The sequence below is a fragment of the Nicotiana tomentosiformis genome, chromosome 3 (genome assembly GCF_000390325.3).
Source record: "Nicotiana tomentosiformis chromosome 3, ASM39032v3, whole genome shotgun sequence".
Lineage (NCBI taxonomy): Eukaryota > Viridiplantae > Streptophyta > Magnoliopsida > Solanales > Solanaceae > Nicotiana > Nicotiana tomentosiformis.
Window position 1 is genome coordinate 131,569,413 of NC_090814.1, and position 24,954 is coordinate 131,594,366.

The 24,954-nt window shown below is 37.5% G+C and overlaps 1 protein-coding gene across 1 annotated transcript; it reads right to left on the reverse strand.

Moving 5' to 3' along the window:
* Nucleotides 1-2,515: 2,515 nt before the first annotated feature.
* Nucleotides 2,516-4,634, reverse strand: LOC104090927 (uncharacterized). The gene is made up of 4 exons (XM_070199185.1): nt 4,072-4,634; nt 3,591-3,957; nt 2,973-3,269; nt 2,516-2,851 (listed from the first exon to the last, which is right to left on the reverse strand). Exons 1-4 carry the CDS (start codon nt 4,632-4,634, stop codon nt 2,516-2,518), a joined length of 1,563 nt encoding a protein of 520 aa, XP_070055286.1.
* Nucleotides 4,635-24,954: the final 20,320 nt, after the last annotated feature.

The following is a 24,954-nucleotide window of genomic DNA, read 5'->3' on the forward strand; positions in this document are numbered from 1 at the left end:
CTATTATTTGCTATATTACATTCTTCTTAATTTTAGCAAATGGGTTGTTGAAGTACGACCTCTATTTTCACATTTTTTGTTTTTTTGTTTATCTGCGGGTCCCTACCAACCACTTGAACATTCCTGTCCTAACCTTTGTTTCTACTTCACTTTTGAAACTGTGACAAGATTTCTTGCCCAATGTTTTTATTCTTGATCGACAGTTTTAGATTTAGTTTGCTAATTAATTCAGATTTTAATTAGTAGTATTACTTTAGATTTAGTTTGTTGATTGAGATTTTAATCTGTATTACTTTAAAGAAACAATGTAGAACGGTAAATATATTGATAAACTTCACAAATCACACTATATACTTCATGATGCATTTTTTCTATATATAGACGAATATTAGACGCTCAAATTGGATTCCATAAATGTCTAAAGACGAGGCAACTTAAGTTATTATCCATTTTGGGATAATCTTAATCCTGATAGCAAAACCAGAAGATTTAGGCTCTACTATGACGACTAGAAAATAAAACCACAGGTAGGATTTAAAGACAAGCTTATCATCAAACCTCTGACAGGGTTTATCCCTAATTTTTTTTATCATGTTTGGATTTTTTTTTACTTAAAGGAAGGGAAAAGACCTTGCCATAATTGATTTTACTTTTCATAAAATTAAAAATATAATTTTTTTCAATATTTGGCATATCCCTTTCGTAGAGAAAAAAGTTTGTGGACCTTTATAAATTGAGGAACCTGCTTTCATATAGAACACGATAGTATCCACAATGTAGTCATTAAAAGAGTCTTGTTAATGGAGTCATGATTATTCTCTCAATAGTTTTTATATTATTTTTATATTAATTTTCTCATATGTAGGCCAATTGACTAAATAATATTAAAATATAATATGCTTCTTTTAGTATAATTTTCTTTGTCGTCTGATTTATCGTTGCTAAAGTTTGCTTTGTTCACTTCCGTATCATGCTTTATTATTTCGATCCCAACAACCTAAGTATTTCTCATCCTTACTGATGTTTTATACTTCAATGCCACACAAAAAGGGGGGAGGGAGATTTGTATGATGTCCAATTTTTTCCGTGCACAGATTATACTTGGTTCTTCTATGTGTTCCTTATACTACTGTTGCGGAATAATAAATGCGGAAAGTAAAGAACATAAGTATTTTTTACGTGAAAAACACCTGGCTCAAAAGGTAAAAAACCCACGACGTACTACCCAGTAGGATTTTTTCCAACACTTCACTAAATCACTGAGCCAAAATAATATTTACAAAACTCTTTGTAAACCTAAGGATTACCTCTAACCCTTTGTGGCAACCAACCTCTAGCTGTTGCGACAACTTCAAGTTAACTCTAACTTGAGTGCAACACTCAGAGTACCTAGTACAATTGCTTCTAGATAAAGCTGAAAGGTATAACTCAAAAGCTCTACTACAATGAAACTAGAATAAAAGACAGATACTTGGAACTAGATTTTCTATCTGATTCATGTAGCTTCAGGTTCGCATACTTAAATCACACAGGAATTGCTTGCAAAATGCCTTGCTATTTTGCTCTCAACTCACGTTTAACTTCAGCGTTTGTGCGCACCTATAAAATGAGAACATCCTGCAATATATAGAGTTAGTAGAATAGGAAATAACTAGAGTTCTAAAGTTATACTCTTGTATGGTGGAAGAGTTCTAGTTATCTTCAAGGTTTAGCCAGCGCATTTATAACACGACCCAAATAAGCCTCACTCACGGGTATCTGAGCAATTCTTCCCGTTGCTTTTACAGAGCTTCCTTCTTGTATCAACAAACCATCGCCCATTAATACAACACCAACATTAACTCCTCCCTTATCTAGGATAGAGTTCTCTTTAAGTAAGGAGTCCTTCTCCTTATCACTTATGCAATTTTTTCGTTCAGGAGATATAGGATAAAACCACTTAAGCTTATCTCCTTCACGTGTATGCCTTGTGCTCGAATTTGCTTGTGTATGTGTACACTATGTATGAGATCATCAAAACAATCTTCACTTAGGCCAACAAATTTCTCATTTTTGATGATGACAAACGTTGTGCTCTTCATAAGCATAAGACTTGTTTCAACTCAGCTCAACATCAACACATTGTAAGAACACTTACCTATTTAAAGTCACAAATCCTCAAGGACTAGATTCATTAGGTTATAAACATCACAGTCCAAAGCAAAAAGCACAACCTATCTTCCCCCTTTTGGCATCATCGAAAAGTTGCATAATTATGTTAGATAACTATATTTTAATAGATACTACTCATGGCCACTAGGGCTACTTCAAATGCAATCACGGAGTCAAGCATCATATATCAATCTAATGATATTAGCTATCTAAAAAGCATCAACAAACAGTTAGAGCACAAAAACAGTTGATTAACATTGATACTAGCCATCCACAAAGCATAAAGAAAAATAAAGATACTGGATCATGAACAAAAAGAAATCACATCAGGGTCACTGGTTTGTCTAACTAGGCTAGGAAGGTTTCAAGGCTGGGAAGGACTAGGTTCTTGATTTTTGGCTTGAAGTAGCTTTAACATATCATGAAGAATGCCTTCATTCTTCTCCTTCTCCTTTGCAAGCTCAGCCCTGAGATCATCCCTCTCAGTTTCTACTTCAACCAGCCTCTTTTTCGGCCTCTCAATCTCAGCATCCTTAGCTCCACTCTCTTGTACCAAGGCTCTCACTTTGCTGTTCACAGGCACCTTCTTGGATGAACCAGGTTCTTTAACAGTAGCATGGACTTCATAGTCACAAGCAGTCAAGGTGTTTGCTCCAAAGTGATCCTTGCTTGTACTAATATCCCATTTCTTTAAGGGAACCTTGAAGTGATCCAATACAGTGGTTGAGAATGAAACCATAGGGTATGGCGTGAGTTTTGGTGCCAATAATAAATTTAGGCCAATTAATCTGCCTCCCACTATCCAGGCATCCCATAAAGACCAAGTCTATGAATGTGGCAATTTGCCTTTTTTCCTGCCTGGGCAACATGACCTTGTTAACAAATTCAAATAACACTTTGTGGGGTGGATTCATCTCACTTTTGTATATAGCCTTGGCCTCTAGCTCTAACTCATTGTCAGCAAACTTCCTTGTAATGGCAAGGGAGGTAAGGAGGTTCTCTAGGCTTGGCCATTTGAGATTTTTGTAATCATTGTACCCTTCAGAAGTACACCCAGAATCTCTCTCAATTCTTTGTCGTCGAAGCTTACAGTCACTCCCTTCACCACACTGGTGACTCTGCCATTTTTTATCTCAAAATTTTCCATAAACTCTACAATCTCAACCCTGGCAAGCCTTCTATCCATCTGAAGGACCATGTCCTTCCAACCTTGCAGTTGTAGTTTTTCCAGTAGCATGACCATGCCTTCCTCCTCCAAGTCCTTGAGGAGTCTACCCTTCAAGATGGTTCTTTTTCCAAACTTCTCCTTCTTGTCTTGTTCTTCACCGGTTTCTTCTTCTTCTTATCATGTTCTTCATCAGTTTTTTCTTCTTCTTCACTCTCTAATTCTTCTACTATTTTCACTTTCTAGATTTCACGACAGACTTAGTTCTTTTCACCAAGGTAGAAGGTTCTGCAGACTTTGTCTTTGAAGGGGACTTCTTTTTGGAAGTCTTTCTTTTCTTTGTCTTTGGAGTCGCAACCTCTTCCTTGTCTTCATCACGAAGAACCAGGTCCATCTCCTCAATTTCAACTGCCTCAACATGCTCAACCATTTTCTTCTTTCCCTTTGAAGCAACTTTTCTTTTACTGTCTTCTAGGGCTTTTTCCAGTTCAGCCTCACTTTGCTTCTTCTGACTCCTTGTATCTCTTCCTCTTGTAGGAGGAGTCTCTACAGGGATAGAAGAGGCAGCCTTTCTCTTCTTGTTTGCCCTAACAGTTCCAAGGATTTTAACTCCTAAACTCTTCTTCTGTTTAGGATTGTAACTGTCAGACACTCGTTTCAATAGATCTTCGAGGGGTTCCTTCACATATGGAACAAGTTCTTGAATATTCTTCCCTAACTAACCAACCTCTCAATAGCTTCTCCAGACCCACTACCCCCTTTTTTCTCTCAAACTTTCTTCCTCTCCAGCAGATTCCTCACTGCTCACTACCATAGCTCTTGTTTCTTCAGTCAACCCAACAGGAGTGGGTGAAGATTTAGCCACTCCTTTTCCCATTCCCCTCACATAACCTTGAGTACCCTCACTCTCTTTTTCTTTTTTCTTTTTATTTTTACCACCCAATTTTCCAGATTCAGTTGTTTCAACCCCAGCCATAGTTCCTACCAAAACCAAACTATTTTCCAGTTTTTCAGCAACCTCAGAGATTGTCTCAGATGTAATTTTTTGACTAGATGTTACCTGCTCTATTTTATATGAAACAGTTTCTTCCCCCTCAGTTGCACACTTAAATGATTCTTCAAATTTTTGGGGTTCTTCTGCCCGACTTGCTTTTAATTGCTCATTGATTTTCTTGATTTGTTCTCCTCCAACGACTACCTTGCGAGCAATCATCTTGAACCTTCCTTTCTTAGAGGTAGGTGTGGGTGAAGGTGTGATAGATGGTGTGAGTGTAGTTTCCTTAGGTGGTGATGAGGGATTCTCAAAAAGGTTTGCCATTGTTGTGTTTGGATGAGTGTTTTAGAAAAGATGAGAGAAGATTGTGAGAGTTGTTTGACGGCAGGGTAGTTTCGAATTGGAGAAATGGCTAAGTCCAAATCAAATTTAAAGAGGGTAGATGATCTTAATCATCCATAATTCTAATATTTTCCTTTCAAAGTGATCTCTACTTAGAGCTTTTGTGAAGATGTCAGCTATTTGTTTGTTAGTAGCATAAAATTCCACAGTGATCAAACCTTTTTTCATAGTTGTTCCTCAAAAAGTTATGCATAACATCTATGTGCTTAGTTCTTTTGTGATGAACCAGGTTCCTGGTTAAACTAATTGCACTAATGTTATCACAAAAGATGGGGATACAACCTACATCAATTATAAAATCCATTAATCGTTGTTTGATCGACAACAATTGAGCACAACATGAGGCAATAGCAACATACTCAGCTTCAGCAGTAGATAAGGTCCCAGAATTTTGCTTTTGGTGGCCCAAGACACAAGACATGAGCCAAGAAAATATGCCATACCAGAGGTGCTTTTTCTATCCACAAGAAAACCCGCATAATCAGTATCAGCATATCCCACTAAGTTGAAATTACTACCTTTTGGATACTATAGACAAAGGTCAGTGGTGCCTTTTAGGTATCTCAAGATCCTCTTGACAACAGTCAAGTGAGACTCCTTTGGATTTGCCTGAAATCTAGCACAAAGTCCTACACTGAAAACAACGTTAGGTCTGCTAACAGTGAGATATAACAAGGAGCCAATCATTCCCCTATACAACTTTTGATCAACAGATGAACCAGGTTCATCTACATCCAATTTTGTGGTTGTTGCTATAAGAGTGTCAATTTCTTTGGAATCTTCCATTTTAAACCTTTTAAGCAACTCTTTCACATACTTCTGCTGATAGATCATAGTTCCATTTGAATTTTGTTTAATTTGTAAGCCTAAGAAGAAATTAAGCTCACCCATCATACTTATTTCAAATTCACTCCCCATTAGTTTAGCAAATTCTTTACTTAACTTATCAGTAGTTGCTCCAAAGATTATATTATGACAAGAGAGGGATGAAGATTCAATACGGATTCACACTCTAAGAAATTTGCAACAAAGTTATACTGTGTAATCGCAATGAGATTTGCAATTCTAAGAGAGCACGGTACAATCTTTCTCAAGAATATTATACGGATTTTTCTCTACTTCGATCCGTCGTCACGTGTTTTATCACAAAAGACGTGTGTTAGAGGGATTGTCAAGGAAATCGACTTAGGTATGTTAAGGCTATTCCTTCTTTCCTTTTGGCGTGATCCAAATAATACAAATAAAACGAGCAAAATACGCAACTTTCATAAATGAATCTATTCATAGAAATACTAGGGGTGTCTATATTCTTGATTCCCCATGTGAATTATTATTATATCTTCTGTTCACGGGTCTCAGAAAAATACGTATTTGATAAAGTATCCGAAAGGCATATTGATTTTTATGACATTCTGAGAAATCTTATTAACGTAATTCTTATGCACTTCATGCATTTATACATGTATATTGACCTATGACCAGATGGCATTATATACGCGTATATTATATGTATATGGGATATGGGAAAAGGTTATGGCGTTATATACGCACCACCACCTGATCAGCTGGTATACGTTGATGATTTGTCCACAGTGGCTGAAATAATATGATGGGATGCCCTCAGAGGCTTGATGATGTTATGAATGTATATACCTATGCATGGTATGACATTTATACGCATAGGCATGACATTATAAAAATGAAATGATTCACAGAGCTATGAAGACGTACATGTCAAGTCTTTTACTCCATGCTTCTCTCATGTCTATTATTATTACTGATTTCTATTCCTTACATATTCGGTACATTATTTGTACTGACGTCCCTTTTTCCTGGGGACACTACGTTTCATGTCCACATGTCCCGATAGACAGGTCGAGAGTCCTCCAAGTAGGCTATCAGCTCAGCGGAAGATATTGGTGCGCTCCATTTGCTCCGGAGTTGCTTATTTGGTCAGTATAATTAGGACATGTATTGATTGGTATGGCGGGGCTCAGTCCCGACCTTTATGATATTTATGTACTCTTAGAGGCTTGTAGACAGATGTCAGGTATATGAAGATTGTATGGCCTTGTCGGCCTATGTTTTGACTTTACAAATGATCATGTTGGCCTTATAGGCCTGTATGTCACATGTGTAAGTTTTTATATCAGGTTGGGTCGTCCTATATGGAGTACTCCCCCATGTTCATTCTAGTTAGCCTATGATGGCCCGTTTGGCCCATTTGCCAATAAATGTACGATAAGAATGATATGCTATATTGGTACTCGGTTGAATAAGGTACCGGATGCCCGTCGCGGCCCATCGGTTTGGGTCGTGACAAAAAGGGCCTCGAACTCCAAGGGCCAAAAACCCAAGAAGAGAACATCCCGCAAACCCAAGGGGAACACAATCCTGGTGACTATGGAGTCAGTCCAAAGACTAAGGAAAGAAGAAGAAGAGAAAGAAAATGATTCCTGGCTGGTGGCCAGTGCGCAAGCTAGCACCGAGATTTGGAGATCTTTGGGACCGGTGGGAGTTGATATTGCTCCGTCTAGGCTTGATGAGGTCGAGGAAGAGACTTCGGCCCAAGTCCCCGAGCCGAGAGAAACCGAAGATATTTTATCTCGGGGCAAAGAGACCGTTAAAGAGGTGGTGGATGCCGATGCATAAACGGGGCTTGAGGCCCCCCAATACGGAGGCGGCGCCCCAAAAGACCCACTTGGGGTAATAGAGATCGGGGATTTCCCCTCGCTTCCTTCATTTTCTGAGTTGATGATACGCGACGCTCAGGCCGTAGAGACTTGTCATGGGGAGGGAGCCCACAGAAAGGAAGATCATTTCCGTGGTTACTTTGTTAGTATAGAAGATGTCACCGGTCTAAATAACTTGTAGGCTCCGAAGAAGAGCTCGGGCGAGGCTTCCTTAAGTTTTAAACTGACCAATCGGTTTCCGACCCCTAGTGCCAATCTCGGGCATAAGCGAATAATCGTTATCACGGTCCCGGAGGTTGCCCAGGTACTTGCTGTCCCCGTAGGGGTGGCTAGCTACCTCCGATGTTTGGTCAAGGAAGAAGACCAAGCCCAGATTGACAAGATGAGAGTGCCTTGTCTTTTCAACGAAGCCCAACAGGCCCTGAACCGGGTAAGTTCATATTTTCTTTGTCAATTTTCATACTTGTACTTTTGTCCTTATATAATTCCTTATTTCTATTTTTGTAGGCTTCTATGCTTCATCACGAGGCTTTCTTTCGATCCCGAGGGGAGCTGAGCCCTTACGAAGCCAAAAATCGAGGGCTTACTGAGGAGAAAGATGCCTTCAAGTTTCTCAGTGAGTAGAGAGAAGGGGAAGCAAAAGGACTTCGGGCTGAGCTAGAAGCATCTCAGAAAGAACAACCTGATCTGGCTGAGCAGGTAAAAAGAATCTTTGAAGTTAATAATACTAACTCGGGCGTGGTGGCTAACTGTTCGGTCCCATAGGTCCAGCGAAAGCTCAATGTGATCGGGCGGTTTCGTGAGGAAGTGGACGCAGTGAAAGTGAAGGCCGAGGCGTGGAAGAAGAATATGGACCGCGTTGCCTAAGAAAAGGAAGTTGTCCGAGCTTAACTGTCCTCGGCTGAGACCCAACTCCGAACCTTGAAAGAGAAAGCCTTGGTGCAAGCCGATCGAGAGAGGCTGGCCACAGAACTTGCAGCGGCCAAATTGGAGGTCAAAACGGCCATGACTAATGTTGATGCAATGGTGGCCGTCTACCGGTCCGATGCTGAAGCTTCTCAGGTTCGAGCAAAGAAGGTTGCTGAAGTTGCTCAGGCTCGAGCAAACTGGGTTGCCGAGAATGCTAAATGCCAGTCTCGAAGGGAGACTCTCGAGGAGATCCATGCTCGTGGCTTTGATCTTACAGCCGAGATCGAGAATGCTAAGGAGCTCGAAGCTGAAGCCAGAGTGATAGCCTTTCCTGATGATGATGATTCTGGGAGTATGAGCGGATCTGAAAGCGAAGAAGGCCTCGAGAGCGAAGATGTTGTTCCTGGAGAAGACTAAGCCCTTTAGTATTTTTTGTGTTTATTTTAAGACTGTTTCATTTTTTTGTAGAGAAATTTGATCGGGCCATGTTGCCTTTATAAATGATTTTTGACGTGTATATATAAAAACTTTCTTCCTTTCTGCCTTATAAAATTATGAAGTTGTATTCTAGGGTCCGAGGTTTAGACAATTTGATTGAAACCAAACTAGTATAGCTCTTAGGCTTAATGATCGAGTGAGTGCTTGCTCGAACTCGAAGTAAGGTAATCCTTAGATTTTTTTATTTGAGCGAGGATGATCTCTCGAACTCAAAGCAAAAACAGCCCTTAGGCTTTTGCATTAGGCCGATATAGCCTTTGTAAAAAAATTGTTTATGGCTTTCTCCTCTTTTCGGCTTGAAATGTTTTTTTATCATTTGTATTTGCAAAACTTGTAATACCTTAGCATGCAATAAGGAACTGTTCAGGAGTTTGAACAATTTTGTACTCATTAAAGTTTTCGAGGTTTGATATTATCGAAACCTTTTATGATTTTGCCGGGGGTAGCCCTTTTAACTGGCTTTATGAGGGAATTCGAAGGCCTATTTTGTTATGAAATTCGGATGTCTCTGAACCGTGTTAATTCGGCCGTAGTCTTTTTAGTTCGGGATTTGCCTCTTGGTCTTATTATTCTGTTTTACTTCGAGCTTGCCCGAAGTGTCAGTCCCCGAGTGGGGTGGTCGTGGCCTATAAAGATCGAGGGTTGCTTAAAAGGTCTTATGATCTCAGAGTTTTAATGATTCGATCTCGTTTATTTTTCGGACGATAGTCCCCGAGCGTGGGGGTAATTATCCGAACTCTGGTTATGGTCGGCCCTTAAGCATGTTTACATAATAGATCGAGAGTATAAAATTGTAAAGTAGAAAAAAATTTCTAAGGCATGAGATATCGGCAAAGAAAAATACTTCTCTTTATAAATAATTATACATGCGTACATGTTCTGTGCCATAGATCAAGCAAACTACGCGGGCACGGTTTGTTTGATCGTTTGGCCCTTACAATTTTTTTCTATCGAGACCCTGCTGCCATGGAGTAATTTCTTCGCATCAAAGTTGACATTGGAGGGCAATGCCACCCAGTATTCGAGGTTGATTGTAAATAAACCTCGGATACTGTTGAATTATTCTAAGTTAGCACGATCAATGGTTGCCTTATTAAAAACCTCGCCAGAAAACCCATTTAAAACAAAACCGGTCTAAGGGAAAAAGAGTGCAACGCATGCTTTAAGACCTAAAGGCTTCGTATGGTTCTACTCGAACACCTGCAAGGGTTAGTTTAAAATATAAATGAAAATTGAAGGGGTCGTACCTTAGCAGTAGTATCATTTTAGGTGCGATACGTTCCAATTTCTCGGCAGTTGTTCGCCATTCATCATGCCGAGCTTGTAGGATCCCTTTCCGATGATTCTGTGAACCTGGTACGGTCCTTCCCAGTTCGGACCCAGTTTCGCTTCATTCGAATTTCGGGTGTTGAGGGTGACTTTTCTTAGCACCAAGTCCCCGATGTTAAAATATCGGATATTGTCTCTTCGATTGTAGTACCTTTCGATCCGCTTTTTTTGAGCGGCCAATCAGACGAGAGCGGCTTTGTGTCTTTCGTCCAACAATTCTAGGCTCGTGTTCATGATCTCGTTATGTGACTCCTCTGTTGCATATTGAAACCTGATGCTAGGTTCTTCAACCTCGACCGGGATCAAAGCTTCGACGCCACAAACTAACGAGAACGGTGTTGCTCCGGTGTTGGATTTCGATGTTGTGTGGTATGCCCATAGAACCTCTGGTAGTATTTCTCTCCATTTTCCTTTGGCGTCGGTCAATCTCTTTTTAAGATTTTGGATGATGGTTTTCTTGGTCGATTCGTCCTGTCCGTTCCCACTGGGATAATAAGGTGTTGATAGGATCCCTTTAATCTTGTGATCCTCGAGAAATTTAGTTACTTTGCCGCCGATAAATTATTTTCCATTATCATATACAATTTCAGAGGGCATCTCGAATCGACATATGATCTGGTCCCAAATGAAGTCTATGACTTCCTTTTCTCTGACTTTTTCGAAAGCTTGTGCTTCAACCCATTTCGAGTCCGCTTTTCCCTCGTGACCGACACCTTGGTGCGTTTGAATACGGCCCCCTGAGGAATATCGACCCCTCTAACAATCATGTGGATCATGTGCTGCGACTCTTCTTGCTTATTCTATGTGTTTGAATCTCTGTTCTTGAAGTAGTTTTTAGCCTGATCGCTTAAGAATTCTCGAAGATGCCCTTCGTTGAACAAACGGGCTACCTCCTCCCTTAGTTGTATGCAATCTTCTGTTCTATGACCATGGGTTCCATGATATTTGCACATTTGATTAGGATTTCTCTAGACCAAATCATTCTGCAGAGGTCGGGGCCACCTGGTGTCTTTGATATGCCCAATGGCAGATACGATAGCTGATGCATCAATGTTGAAGTTGTATTCCGATAGTCGTGGTGCTTCTTTGGGTTCGACATTCCTGTCGAAACCGCTCTTACTCATGAGCCCTCGAGAGCTCTGTCCTCGATCATTTCTTCCATCAATTCGAATGGGGTTATGTCTAGGCCCGTTGTTTCTCCGATCTCCACCATATGGTTGATATCGATCTTTGTTAGACTGTGGGTCCCGGTCAATATCCCTTTTAACTCTATCGATGATCCTGTTTGGATAGGCGGACCCGGAAGGAGTCCCCAACTGGTCATCCTCTACCCTAATCTTTGACTGGTACCGATTATGCATATCAGTCCAGGTTATAGATGGATATTCAATCAAGTTCTGCTTTAACCGTTTTGAGGCTACCGAACTTCGTACGTTTAGGCCTTGAGTGAAAGCCCTAACGGCCCAATCGTCGGCGACCGGGGGAAGATCCATACGCTCCATTTGGAATCGAGATACGAACTCTCTGAGCATCTCGTTGTCTTTCTATTTTACTTTAAAAAGGTCTCACTTTATAGTCTTGACCTTTATTGCTCTGGCGTGTGCTTTGACAAAGGAATCTGCGAGCATGTCAAAAGAATAAATGGAGTTAGGTAGAAAATTATGGTACCATATCATCGCCGCCTTTGATAAAGTTTCTCCAAATTTCTTCAGCAGTACATACTCGATCTCATCGTCCTCTAGATCGTTTCTCTTTATTGTGCATGTGTAAGAAGTGACATGCTCGTTAGGGTCGGTAGTTTCATTATACTTGGGAATTTCTGGCATACAGAATTTCTTCGGAATAGGCTTAGGAGCCGCGCTCGGGGGGGAGAGTTTTTGTACGAACTTCTTTGAATCCAAACCCTTCAAAATCGGTGGTGCCCACAGAATTTGATCAACTCGGGAGTTATATGTTTTCACTTTTTTGTCATTCGCTTCAATCTTCTTCTCCCCCGATTCAATTCGCTTTGTCAGCTCCTCGAACATTTTCAAGATATCGGGGTCGGTCCCTGACTCATTCACATTTGATCTCCCCGACACTGATTCGGCCCTGTGAACAACTTCCTGTAATGGCTCGGGTTCGACCCTACTCGGTGCGTGGTTCTGATTTTGGAGTTGTGCTATTTCAACTTGTTGAGCCTGCAACATTTCGAATATTATTCGAAGGCTGATTCCGCCTTCTTCACCGCCCTGTGCGTTCTACAGGCTGATCGAACGTCTCTGCGGATGCTATTTTCGGGGTCGACGCCCAAATTTGCATTTAGGGCAACATAGGAACTGGCGTCGATGGGGTCTGCAATTGGTACTCCTTCGAGATCAACTGGAGGCACTTTGTTTCCTGGGGCGGCTACGTTGTCGTTTTCGCCATGAAAACCAAGACCATTATCAACGTGTGTGGGTACTGCTTGAGAGTTCGACATGTTAATTCTGGAATCAAAAACGCTTACAAGAACAAGTGTAAAGCAGTGTGTGTTATGAAAATTAGCACCAGGCAATCACTATTATCCTTAGCCCCACGGTGGGTGCCAAACTGTTTACGCGCAACTTTGGCCCTCGAGGTAGGTCGCCCTCGAACCAACTGACTATATTATTGAGAAGCAAGAACTGAACAACTGAATAAGAGAGCTTAAGAGAGAAAACGTAATTCTTCCTTTGTTATGCGTGAATCCCCCTTTATATAGTAGAGGAGTTCTACATATGGTACAATTCTAAATACAGAAGAAAATCTTCTGATTGAATAATCAACCGGTCTTGACTTGATATATGCCAAGATCTCCGCCACAATTTTCGCCCGGTCACGGATTCCTCGGCTTTCTGTTATTCGATTTAGCAGGCTTCCTTCGATCTCGCTAGATTCCTATCCTTCTCGGCCTCGACCTTAGCTGGTCTCGATCTCGATCGATCCCCGAATCACGAGTTAGGCAATATTTATTCACGCAACGATCCAATATAACTTGAGATTGAACCTCGGTCTGCCACCTCGGTCTCGATTAACCATACAAAATCGGGTAAGCACGATTTTGACCGTATACAATTATATAATTTTATAATTATGGTATAAATTTATCCTGGTTTTAACTAATACCCTGAGGCCTCAACCAATCACATAATAAATTTAATCCCAAATTTTATATCGAGATAATCCACTTAATTCCTCCCACCAAACGTCCCGTTACTCTTTAATTTATCCTATTTATAAATTATACAATATAAGGATGCAGAACCAACTAGCCGATACTAACTTAGGAAGGATAAGTAGGAAAATCTTGAATGTTTTAATTACTTGTACAGGGAAATGTTAGTCAAAATAGTGGCAAAGTATAGTCAGTGGTGCATAGTCGACAAGAGTTTGAAACTTGGAGATGGGCATGCATGCACCGAAAGCACAACTTTGACACGCTTCTCCTAATCTTCCCTTTTATCTTTATATATTTAATTATTTCGTTTCTCCCCGTTTATGTGACTGTGTTCAAATATTGAGAGTCAAACGAATTATTTTTTAACCGTAATTTTTTCATATACTTTTTGAATATTTGAAATTATTAATTATTGTGACTTATAATATTTTTTACATAATTTTCATATATGTAAATTTTATTTTGAAAAACTTAAGAATTCTATCTCCAATTACATTTTAAAGATTAGAAGATTTGAATTTTGAAAATCAAAAAATATCATATAAATTGAAATAAAAAGAGTAATATATCTTTCCCTTAGGTCCAAAGTCTTGCCGCACGACCTGAATTTTCTGCCCCCAATTAATATTGGGTGGTCACAGTCTTCTTTCTCCAGTTACATCCGAACATTCTACCGTTCTTTTCCACTTTTCTCTTTCTTTTATTTTCTTTTTTTTGTTTGCTTTTCAAAGTTGATGGGGTCGCCATACAAGTTAATTTAGTACACTAACAAACAAAAGGCACATTGATTTTGAGTTTGCACGAAAAAATGAGATAGTAGTTAAAAAGTTTTGAGTTTTGTTTATCATACGTAGGAAACATGTGGGGCTGTGAGTGGGGCTGTGAGTTCTTAATTCTATTTGTACAAAATAAAGTATCGAAAACAAGTTACTCCTACTTCATTATCTCATTAAATAGTTTTTCTTTGATTAAGATTCCTAAAACTTTTCTAAATCCCGTTACAATATAAATAATAAATTGTACCTTGGAAAATAAATTAAGAATCTACTATAACCTCGTAAAAGAAAGAAGAAATTATTAGTAAGTCCGAAATTACCAAAAATTCCAAAACCGTGGTCGGTTGACTAGACAGAGAAGTAGGCTGGTCTTAATTTGAGTTTAGAATCAAAGAGAAGATACCAATTTTCGGATTTTGCCCCCACCCAAGGACTTATATTAGCCACCGTACAACGTATTAAGCACTATTAATTTTATAGGAAAAATGATATTGTATAGCCGTTGTAAAAATAATAGTCGATAAAATATATAAAATTTATATATTTTTTGTGTATATATACATTCGGTATGTTATATAAAAAAATTATACAAATTTTATACACTTTTTCGGCTACCAAATGTAAATAGTTTCCGGCACGAGCTAAAAGTGATAATACCCCAATTTTATATCACAATATCATTTTAAAAATTATATTTTGAAATAAAAATTAATAATATACTAAATTAAGAAATAGGATTTGAATTTCAACTTTTGAATTTTTTAATGTTAGTAAATTAAGTGACTAGATTATAATTTAATATTTAAGATGGTGAATTTTATTAGATGTGGTTTTACAAAATTTGATCACACCCAACTCTAGTCCTAAAAGAATAAGCGGTCGCTGCAAATATAATCTGGTCTAAGAGTCCGGAGTCGAATCCCACAGAGAACTAAGGTTTAGCTATAACTGTTCACTATCACCAAGAAGACAAGCTTGAATAATTCCTAAGTTAAAAATATTAAGATTCTTATGTCTAAATAATTAACTAACAAATTAAAATAGTAAATTAACAACTAAAGATACTAAGGTTCGGAGACAAGATTAAGGAGGTCTAGAGTTATAATTTTTCCAGTTGTCGGAATCATTCCTGCTACGTCTCCTATAATTTTGCCTAATTATTCTCTACTGATCGCGAGCACTTCAGCTATCGTAATTCTCTCTCAAGCAACTACAATAATTTACTAGACATATTCTCTCGAACTACACTAGCTAGCACAATCTTACCGCTCACTATGACCACATCAAGGCTTTGTTATTCCTAAACCCACATTTAAACTTGTCGTATTGATTCCTCATATACGTTAGGAGTGACGTTATTCAACAACTACCTAAATATGTACCCTTTCCCAAGCAATACATAATAAATAAGCACAGTCAACTGATAGCCATTCAATCAACAAAAATAAGCATGTAGTTGAACAAGTAAAGAAATTCAAAGGCCAAATTATATTTAACCTTAACAAGAATTCATCCTCCAAAAGATTCCATCAAAACCCTAAATAATAAATTAGCTACTCATAGTAGTATGTGAAAAAATAATACTAAAATTCATAACCAATAATAGAAAACAGGGAGAAGAAAGGAAAAACTCGTGGTTGAATCTTCCTCCTTGCTCCGAGTGAATTCTTGCCTCCAAAGGTGATGTGTAACCCTAAAGTAGTGTCTCCTCCTCCAAAGTTGTGTAGAAATTATGTTTAGTGTGTATTTATATGAAGTAGGTAGGGTGGAGGGCCGTCCAATACAATCCAATCTTGGATAGGAGAGCTGGAATTCGCGTCTGCCTTCGCGCGTCGCGCGCCCATGGACGCGGACTCAACTTTTGCAATTTTCCAGTTTGCAAAGCGATCCGTGCCTTTGCTTCAATTCGCTATTTTGTGCCTTCAGTTTTCTCCTTTTTCGTGTCTGTTTTCGTGCCACGCATGAGATTGGACGAGCTCCCAATTTTTTCCATCTCTTCCTTTTTGTGTCAAATTGTCATCTTTTGATCATTTATCATCCAAACTCGTTCCTACACATAAGAAACACATAATGAGCATATTCACTTCAAAAACGACGTAATCTCCTGCGACTCACACAAGAATTAATATGCAAATATACTAAAAAAATATACATTTTTCGTCATTTATCAAGTTACGTATGTCTTTTTTTTTCTTGTTTGCTTTCTTAAATGTAAAATATGAACATACACATATATAAACTACTACCGTTCCTATTAGCTTGTCGTTTTTGAACTCACATTGCGTTGCTGATCTCTCAAAAATAAAGATCACGAAATTTCGTTACTTTTGTCTAGTGGATCGACCATTATTCCATGATCCCCACAAAAAATTACTCTAAATATTGAAAGTATAAGCACAAAGATTTTTTCTTAAAAGGTACTCGTGTATTGATTTAAGATGCCGATTGAGTACATTAAAATTCGCGCTTTATATAAACTCAAATACATAAGTTTTGAAATTTTGCAGTTAATTTTTTTTTCCTTCAAAATTTTCTATAACCAGATTAGAAAGTGTCTGCTCCTAATTTGTCTTACTTCTACATGATAGGCAGCAATCAATTGGTAGCCAACGAGAGTGGGAAAAGCCACTTGCAGTGAATTAAAGGTTGATTGTGATGCCATTCACATGCGGATCTAGGATTTCTAGTGCATGAGTGCACTTTTAAAAAAATAGAGTAAAATATGTATTAAATGAGAATTGATTCTTATTTTTTTGGTAATTAACTCAACCTTCAACCAAATGCATCATTCAACCTTCTTGGAGCATGTGTGCCAACAGTTAATATTATACCAATTTTAAAAAATTTGTACATAAAATAGTATTTACTTTTGCAGAGTGACCATGGGTTCACGTGCCCCATATTTTTGCCTATAAATTTCCCCTGATTATCATGCATGACGAGTTTCACAGCGCAGCCTCAAATTAAATTATTTTTTAGCCTGAGAGATAATGGGTTTTATTTGGAACATTTGTTGTTTGGATTGGTCTTGACCAACTTAGTATAACATAAAAAATATAAATGTCAACCTCATTAAATTGGTAGAAACTTTAGCAGAACTAGAAAGACAAATTGAAGACAACTAACATAGTGATAGGTAAAGTGGTTATGCTAAAAGGCTCAGATATATATGTCATATAGTCATGCATGCACTATATCAGGAGCTGAATTATAAAGACAAAAAGACTAAACTAAGCCAGCACCTTTCACTTGTACTTTTTCATAATACTAATGACACACGAACAAGATACCTTAATCTCATATATAGGAATTAATACGAATAGAGATTTCTTCTTTTATCTTTTCCAATAAAAAAATATTGGGAAACAATGAGACAAATTAAAGCCTAGGAAAGTGTTAGAGATTAAAGATTGGTGAATGGGGAACGGAGGGAAGAAAAATGAAGGAAAAGTGAGCTCTCTTTTGCTTTGGAAAGAGCAAGTGTCTCTCGTTGGTGGTAGAAAGAAAAATGAATATGCTTATATCAAGAAAACACTTATCCTAATGTTAAATGAGTTGGAAAGTAAGTAAACCTCGCGCCGCCGACGTCGTCGCTCGGCTTCGGATTCAGATTTGGGAATTTTTATTTAAATTTTCCTTCCGTTTTTAAGTGACTGTTCTGAATAATTGTAAACTTTCAGAAATAGTACTTCCATTGGCTATAAATTCGTTTGATTCCTCAGATTTTTCCTTACGAATTTTCTGAACTTCAAGACTTCTTCTTCTTCTGCACAAATCTATTCCAGTGTGATTTACTATCATTGAGTGGTTCGCTGACACCGTGGTTTTTAGTACCAATATACCGGTGAGTTAAATTGTTCTATCCTGGGAGGATAATATTTTAGCACCTCTGGTACTTGAGGAAATAATTTTCTAAAGGACATACTGTGCATTCAGTGGACTCGATTTATTTCGAAATTATTTTTTCTGATATTATTTCGACATTCTGTTGCTGCTAACTTTCTGTTTCTGTTTTCTGTTTCAGAAAGATTACTGTTTCATTATTTATTATAGTAATACAGATTGAGTAACAATCTTAAGAAAATTACTTATTGTAATCTGTATTCTGTTTTTGGAGATTAAAACATGTGTGATTTTCTACTCCTTCTGAATTTTTCTATTCTGATTTGAAGATATAAAAACTTCATAGGAGTATTAAAATTCAGAAACGATTTGAAGAACATAAAAACTTCATCATTTTATGTGAAACAGTATATAAAAACTTTGGTTTTTACTTATTAAACGTACTGTTTATCGTTAATTATAATACTGTTTATTGTTCTATTTTTTTTTTGCCATTAATTGAATTCTTCTGTTGTTGACAGTGAGAAATGACAATTGATAATGGAAATCCTCCTGCGACTATTGCGGCAACAAGCCGAACTATTATTCCACTAGCTGAGAAATCGGGGAAATATTCTGAAGCCAACTTCAAAGGATGGCAGCAAAGAGTGTTTTTTGGATTACCACGCTTGGTATACAGAAGTTCACCAGTAAATAACCTCCAGTGCCTGTCGCGGACATGCCAGACAACGAGAAATTTATGATTGTTGAGGCATAAAAACGCGCAGATTTTTTTGCAAAGACTATATCCTAAATGCTTTGGAGGATGACTTGTACAATGTCTACAGTGCTATGAATACTTCTAAAGAGTTCTAGGGCGCACTTGAGAAGAAGTACAATACTGAAGATGCATGCTTGAAGAAGTTTGTGGTTGCCAAATTTCTAGACTATAAAATGATAGACAACAATACCGTTGGAACCCAAGTTCACGAGCTTCAACATATTTTTCACGACCTTATTGTTGAAGGTATGGTCGTGAATGAAGCATTTCAAGTGGCTGCAATGATTGAAAAATTGCCTCATTCGTGAAGAGATTTCAAAAACTATCTTAAGCACAAGCGTAAAGAAATGAAGTTGGAAGATCTTGTGATTCGTCTCAAGATTGAGGAAGACAACAAAATAGCCGAGAAGAAGTCTCGTGGAAAGTCAACGATTATGGGAGTTAATATCGTTGAGGAGACTGCTCCAAAAAGTAAGAAGAGGAAGAGATCTTCTCGACAGACTAAGGAGCAGAACAAGAAAGAATTCAAGGGCAACTGCTACAATTGCGGAAAAACTGGTCACAAAGTTCCTGATTGTTGTCTCCCGAAAAAGGATAAGAAGAAGGGACAGGGCAACATAGTGGAGAAGAATGATGACATTGATGATCTGTGTGCAATGCTTTCGGAATGTAACTTAGTTGGAAATCTGAAGGAGTGGTGGACTGATTCTAGAGCCACTCAATATGTTTGTGCTGTCAAAGAAGCATTTGCGACTTACTCTACTACTGGTCCCGAAGAAGAGCTTTCTATGGGAAATACTACAACAGCTAGGATTGAAGGTTATGGGAAGATATTCATGAAGATGACTTCCGACAAGGTGTTAACTCTCAACAACGTTCTTCATGTTCCTACTATTAGGAAGAATTTAGTTTCTAATTCTTTACTTGTTAAGACTGGATTCAAATGTGTAATTGTATCTGACAAAGTTATTATAAGCAAGAATAAAATGTATGTTGGAAAGGGCTACCTCACAGAGGGCCTTTCAAACTCAATGTAATGGTTGTTGACAGTATGAATAAAATTTCAGCTTCTTCTTATTTATTGGAGTTAAATGATTTATAGCATATTCGTTTAGGACATGTCAATTACTAAACCTTGCAGAAGTTAATTAATTTAGAAGTATTGCCTAAATTCGAATGTAATAAATCAAAATATCAAATATGTGTTGAATCTAAGTTTGTAAAACATCCTTATAAGTCTTTTGAAAGGAATTCAAATCCTTTAGATTTAATTCATACTGACATTTGTGATATGAAGTCAACACTATCTCAAGGTGGAAAAAAGTATTTTATAACTTTTATTGACGATTGTACTCAATATTGCTATGTTTATTTTCTTAATAGTAATGATGAAGCAATTGAAGCATTTAAGCAATACAAGAATGAAGTGGAGAATCAATTGAATAAAAATATTAAAATGATTAGAAATGATAGGGATGGAGAATATGAATCTCCGTTTGTAGAAATATGTTCGGAATATGGAATTATCCATCAAACTACGGCCCCCTACACACCTCAATCCAATGGAATTGGGATAGGAAAAATCAGACATTAAAGGAAATGATGAATTCTTTATTAATAAGTTTCGGGTTACCGCAGAGTTTGTGGGGGAAAGCTATCCTTACAGCTATTCGAATACTCAATAGAGTACCCCACAACAAAACGTAATCTATTCCATATGAAAAGTGGAAAGGAAGAAAATCCAACTTGAAATATTTCAAAGTGTGGGGGTGTTTAGCAAAGCTACAACTACCTTTATCCAAAAGGGTAAAAATCGGACCAAAAACTGTGGATTGCGTTTTCATTGGATATGCTACAAACAGTAAAGCATGTCGGTTTCTGGTTCATAAATCTGATAATCCCGAAATTCATGTTAATATGGTAATTGAATCAGATAATGTTGAATTCTTTGAAAGCATCGATCCGTATAAAACTGGATGCGAGTCGTTAAGTGAAAGACCTAAACGACCACGGGAAGAACCAAAGGAAAATACTCCAAGTAAAGAAGATCCAAGGCATAGTAAACGTCAAAGAATACCTACTTCCTTTGGACCACATTTTGTGACATTCTTGCTTGAAAATGAGCCTCAAACTTTCAAAGCAGCTATGTCATCTTTTGATTCATCATTTTGGAAAGAGGCAGTCAATAGTGAGATTCAATCAATTTTGGATAACCATACATGGGAATTGGTTGATCTTCCTCCAAGAAATAAGCCTTTAGGTTCGAAATTGATCTTTAAACGGAAAATGAAAGCTGATGGCACTATTGACAAATATAAGGCAAGACTTGCTGTTAAAAGTTATAGACAAAAGGAAGGCCTTGATTACTTTGACACTTACTCGCCAGTAACGAGGATAACGTCTATTAGGGTGTTTGTGGCACTGGCGGCCGTGTATGGTCTTAAATTAATCTAATAGATGTTAAAACAGCTTTCTTAAATGGAGAATTAGAGGAAGAAATTTATATGAAATAGGGTTTTGTGGTTTCGGGTAAAGAAAAGAAAGTGTGCAAACTTGTTAAATCACTTTATGGACTTAAACAAGCACCCAAATAATGGCATGCCAAATTTTACCAAACAATATTGGCAAGTGGGTTTAAAATCAACGAGTGTGACAAATGTATTTATATTAAAAACACTCGAGGTCATGAAGTCATTGTTTGTTTGTATGTTGATGACATGTTGATAATGAGCAAAAATATGGCAAATATAAATGCTACTAAGCGCATGTTGGCTAGCAAATTCGACATGAAAGACTTAGGAGTTGCTGATGTAATCTTAGGAATCAGAATTCACAAGACTCCACAAGGTCTAGCACTATCACAGTCTCACTACATTGAAAAAGTACTTGACAAGTTCAAGTATTTGGATTTCAAGATTGCCAAGACTCCAACTGACGTGAGTTATGCACTTCAAAAGAATGAATGTGAAAGTGACTCACAACTGGACTATGCAAGAGTATTGGAAAGTTTGATGTATATCATGAATTGTACGCGACCAGATATAGCATGTGATATTAGCAAACTGAGTCAGTTTACAAGTAATCCCAATCAAATATATTGGACGACAATGAAACGAGTTTTGGGGTATCTAAAATATACCCAAGATTATGCTCTACATTATAACAAATATCCCTCCGTGATCGAGGGATATAGTGATGCAAATTGGATCACCGGGTCATCTGAAGTTAAATCTACGAGTGGATATATTTTCACAATTAGGGGTGGAGCAGTGTCTTGAAAATCATCCAAACAAACGTGCATTGCCCGTACTATAATGGAATCAAAATTCGTAGCTTTAGACAAGGCCGGTGAAGAAGTTGAATGGCTCCAGAATTTCTTGGAAGATATTCCATTTTGGCCCAAACCTTTAGCACCTATATGTATACATTGTGATAGTCAAGCGGGAATAGGCAGGGCATGAAGCATTATGTATAGCGAAAAATCTCGTCATATACGACGGAGACATAATACCATTAGACAACTACTCTCTAGTGGTGGTATCACGATTGACTACGTAAAGTCAAGAGATAACGTGTCAGATCCACTTACAAAAGGCCTATCTAAAGAGGCAGTTGAAAGATCATCGAAGGGAATGGGGTTAAGGCATAGGATAAGTCATCATGGCGGTAACTCTACCTAGAAGACTAAAAAACCCAATAGCTAGGTTCAAAGAGATCAAACAAAGTTATGAATGACGGTTCAATATTGTCAAATAACTCAACTCATTCTCGTGATGAAGATAATGTTCAGAAATCAAGGTAAAGCACTAAAGCTTTTTGATGAGTCAATAAAGCTTAAAGCTTTTTAATGATTTACTAAGTCTGGCAGTATATGACCAGATAGTGTGTCTATAGGATTACACGTTTAGAAATCACCTATGTGAGTGTGAAGTGTAAGCCGCTTCAAGGGGAATGTAAGTAAAGGCCGATTCTCTAAGCACTCGTGAAACCAGGCAGTACTCATGGTTGAAACGAACACAACCGTGAGAACCATAGATGGTAAGGGTTGATTGTATGACTTATGTTGTCTAGGTATACTATAAAACTCGGCGGTTCAAAGATATCAAATCTACCGATTAACCAAGTATATCCGATATAAGTTTACTACGAAAAGTTAAAAGTGAAACCTACTTATCCAGATGCAATTAATCCTTGCATGTAAATCACACACTCGTACGTGCATTCCTTTGTCATATAGCCATCCCCCATTCATGTGGGGGATTGTTGGGATTAAAGATTGGTGAATAAAAAATGGAGGGAAGAAAAGTGGAGGAAAAGTGAGCTCCCTTTTTGCTTTGGAAAGAGCAAGTGTCCTCATTAGTGGTGGAAAGAAAAGTGAATGTGCTTATATTGAGAAAGCGGTTGGAAAGTAAGTAAGCCTCGCGCCATCTTCGTCGTCGCTCGCTCGGCTTTGGATTCGGATTTGGTCAAAGATCAATTGATTGATTAATCATTTTGGACAAAATTTCTTTAATTAAGTAGTGATTTTTGATCGGATATAAAATTTAAACAAGAAAGTAAAACTTTTAACACATAGTATCTGAAACAAGCAATAGATATTTGCATTATGTTAATCATTTTATTAAAGATAAATGAAAAGTTTATAGTTACATCATTTTAAATATAAAAATATGGCACTATTTTTTGGACAAACTAAACAAAATACCATCACCTAAATTAGAGGGGAGAAAATATTATTTTATAACAAATACAATGCAAAATAAGAACATGTATATTAAAATTATATATAATAACTCATGTATGATTATTCATTACGTAGCATATATGTTCCAAATCCCATAAGTTGAACTTTGCATCCGCCCTTGTCCATCCATTGTGTCAAAATGCTCATCTTTTGATTATTCAATTTTCGTCGTAATTAATTTTGACATTGCGGTTATACATCTCCCCAATCTAGTATAATGTTTAATCAACTCAAAAATCAGTTGCAGGACAATGTATCTGTATTCACTTTTTCTATGCCGGAAATGTCATTTTAGTTAGTAGAAATTCATTTTCAAGCTGTTCTTATTACCCTTTCAGTGTATAATTCAATTTCAACTGCTTAATATAACGTGTGAAATGAGGCACGTGGAAAAACAAATAAATAATAGAGCCGACATCGGAACAGTAGCGCACGAGTTTTTTGGTTGTCACAATATTGATAGATAAACACAAAATATACACTGTAAGGCATTGACGAAAGAAAGAAAACAACCCTTCAACTTGACTTTTGGCCATAGACTTACGTTTTTATGCAGCGTGGAAGCACGTCGACACTCCCACGTTTCCTCCTCATCAATTGTCTACTAGACTAAGTCAATTACAAGTGAACATAAAATATACTTTAGTCATTTTCAACACATGGAAAAATAGGCCTTTTTAGCTATACACTTCTAAAAAGAAAATCTACCCCCACCTTAGTTTTTTTTTAATACAAAGATCCTTGATTTGAAGTTAATTACAACCTAGCTAGACAAAATAATTAGGATATATCATACATGTGTTTTTGTGCACGTTTTATATAAAGATTCTTGATTTGGATTTGGAGTTAGTACCCAGCTAGTTGGACAAAATAATTAGGGTACATATGTTTTTTGTGCACGTTTTTGTGAAGGAGTTTAAGCACCTTTTTTTTTTGTCGAGCTAAGATGCTGGCTGTTGGAGCAGAAAAAAAGTGAAAAGGTTGGTGATGGGAGCTTATTAAAACACATTTTGAGTGTTTGTAGCAGCTTATTTTTGAGGATTTAATGCAGTTTCTATTACTTTTGTTGATCGTTTTTTATATATATGAAACTAGTGATCTAGTTACTGTGAAGTGCCCTGTCTCTACGTTCGCCTTTATATTGACTGCAGCAACTCATAATTATTCGATGCCTAATTCAAGTGAAAATTAAGACGTGTAGTGTAATTTATTATAAAAGGAAAAGATTAATGGATTAAACTTCCATGATAATTATATTTATGCAGTGTGTTGATTGCAACATTTTCGTCAGCAAATTAATAGTTGCGCGGGCAAGTTCTTTAAAAAGAATTTTCTTGCGTGAATCCTGTGATATTTTTAGTTGCACATGAAACAATTCTGATAATCGAATGATAAAAAGAACAGAGAAAAAAAATGGGCCAATACCACGTGATTTTTGTTGGCAACTTAAATTAATTAGCGCGCTGTGGGTAGAACGTTGTCCATGTCGATGGCCATAAACTATAGAGGGGC

What these genes read in the sequence shown, in the direction of transcription:
- LOC104090927 (XM_070199185.1), bottom strand. Translation starts at nt 4,634, where the DNA reads ATGGCAAACCTTTTTGAGAATCCCTCATCACCACCTAAGGAAACTACA. An exon ending in CTGCAGAACCTTCTACCTTG is followed by an intron (nt 3,270 to 3,590) that starts GTGAAAAGAACT and finishes AAAAAATGGCAG; the next exon opens with AGTCACCAGTGTGGTGAAGG. An exon ending in TTGCCACATTCATAGACTTG is followed by an intron (nt 2,852 to 2,972) that starts GTCTTTATGGGA and finishes GATCACTTCAAG; the next exon opens with GTTCCCTTAAAGAAATGGGA.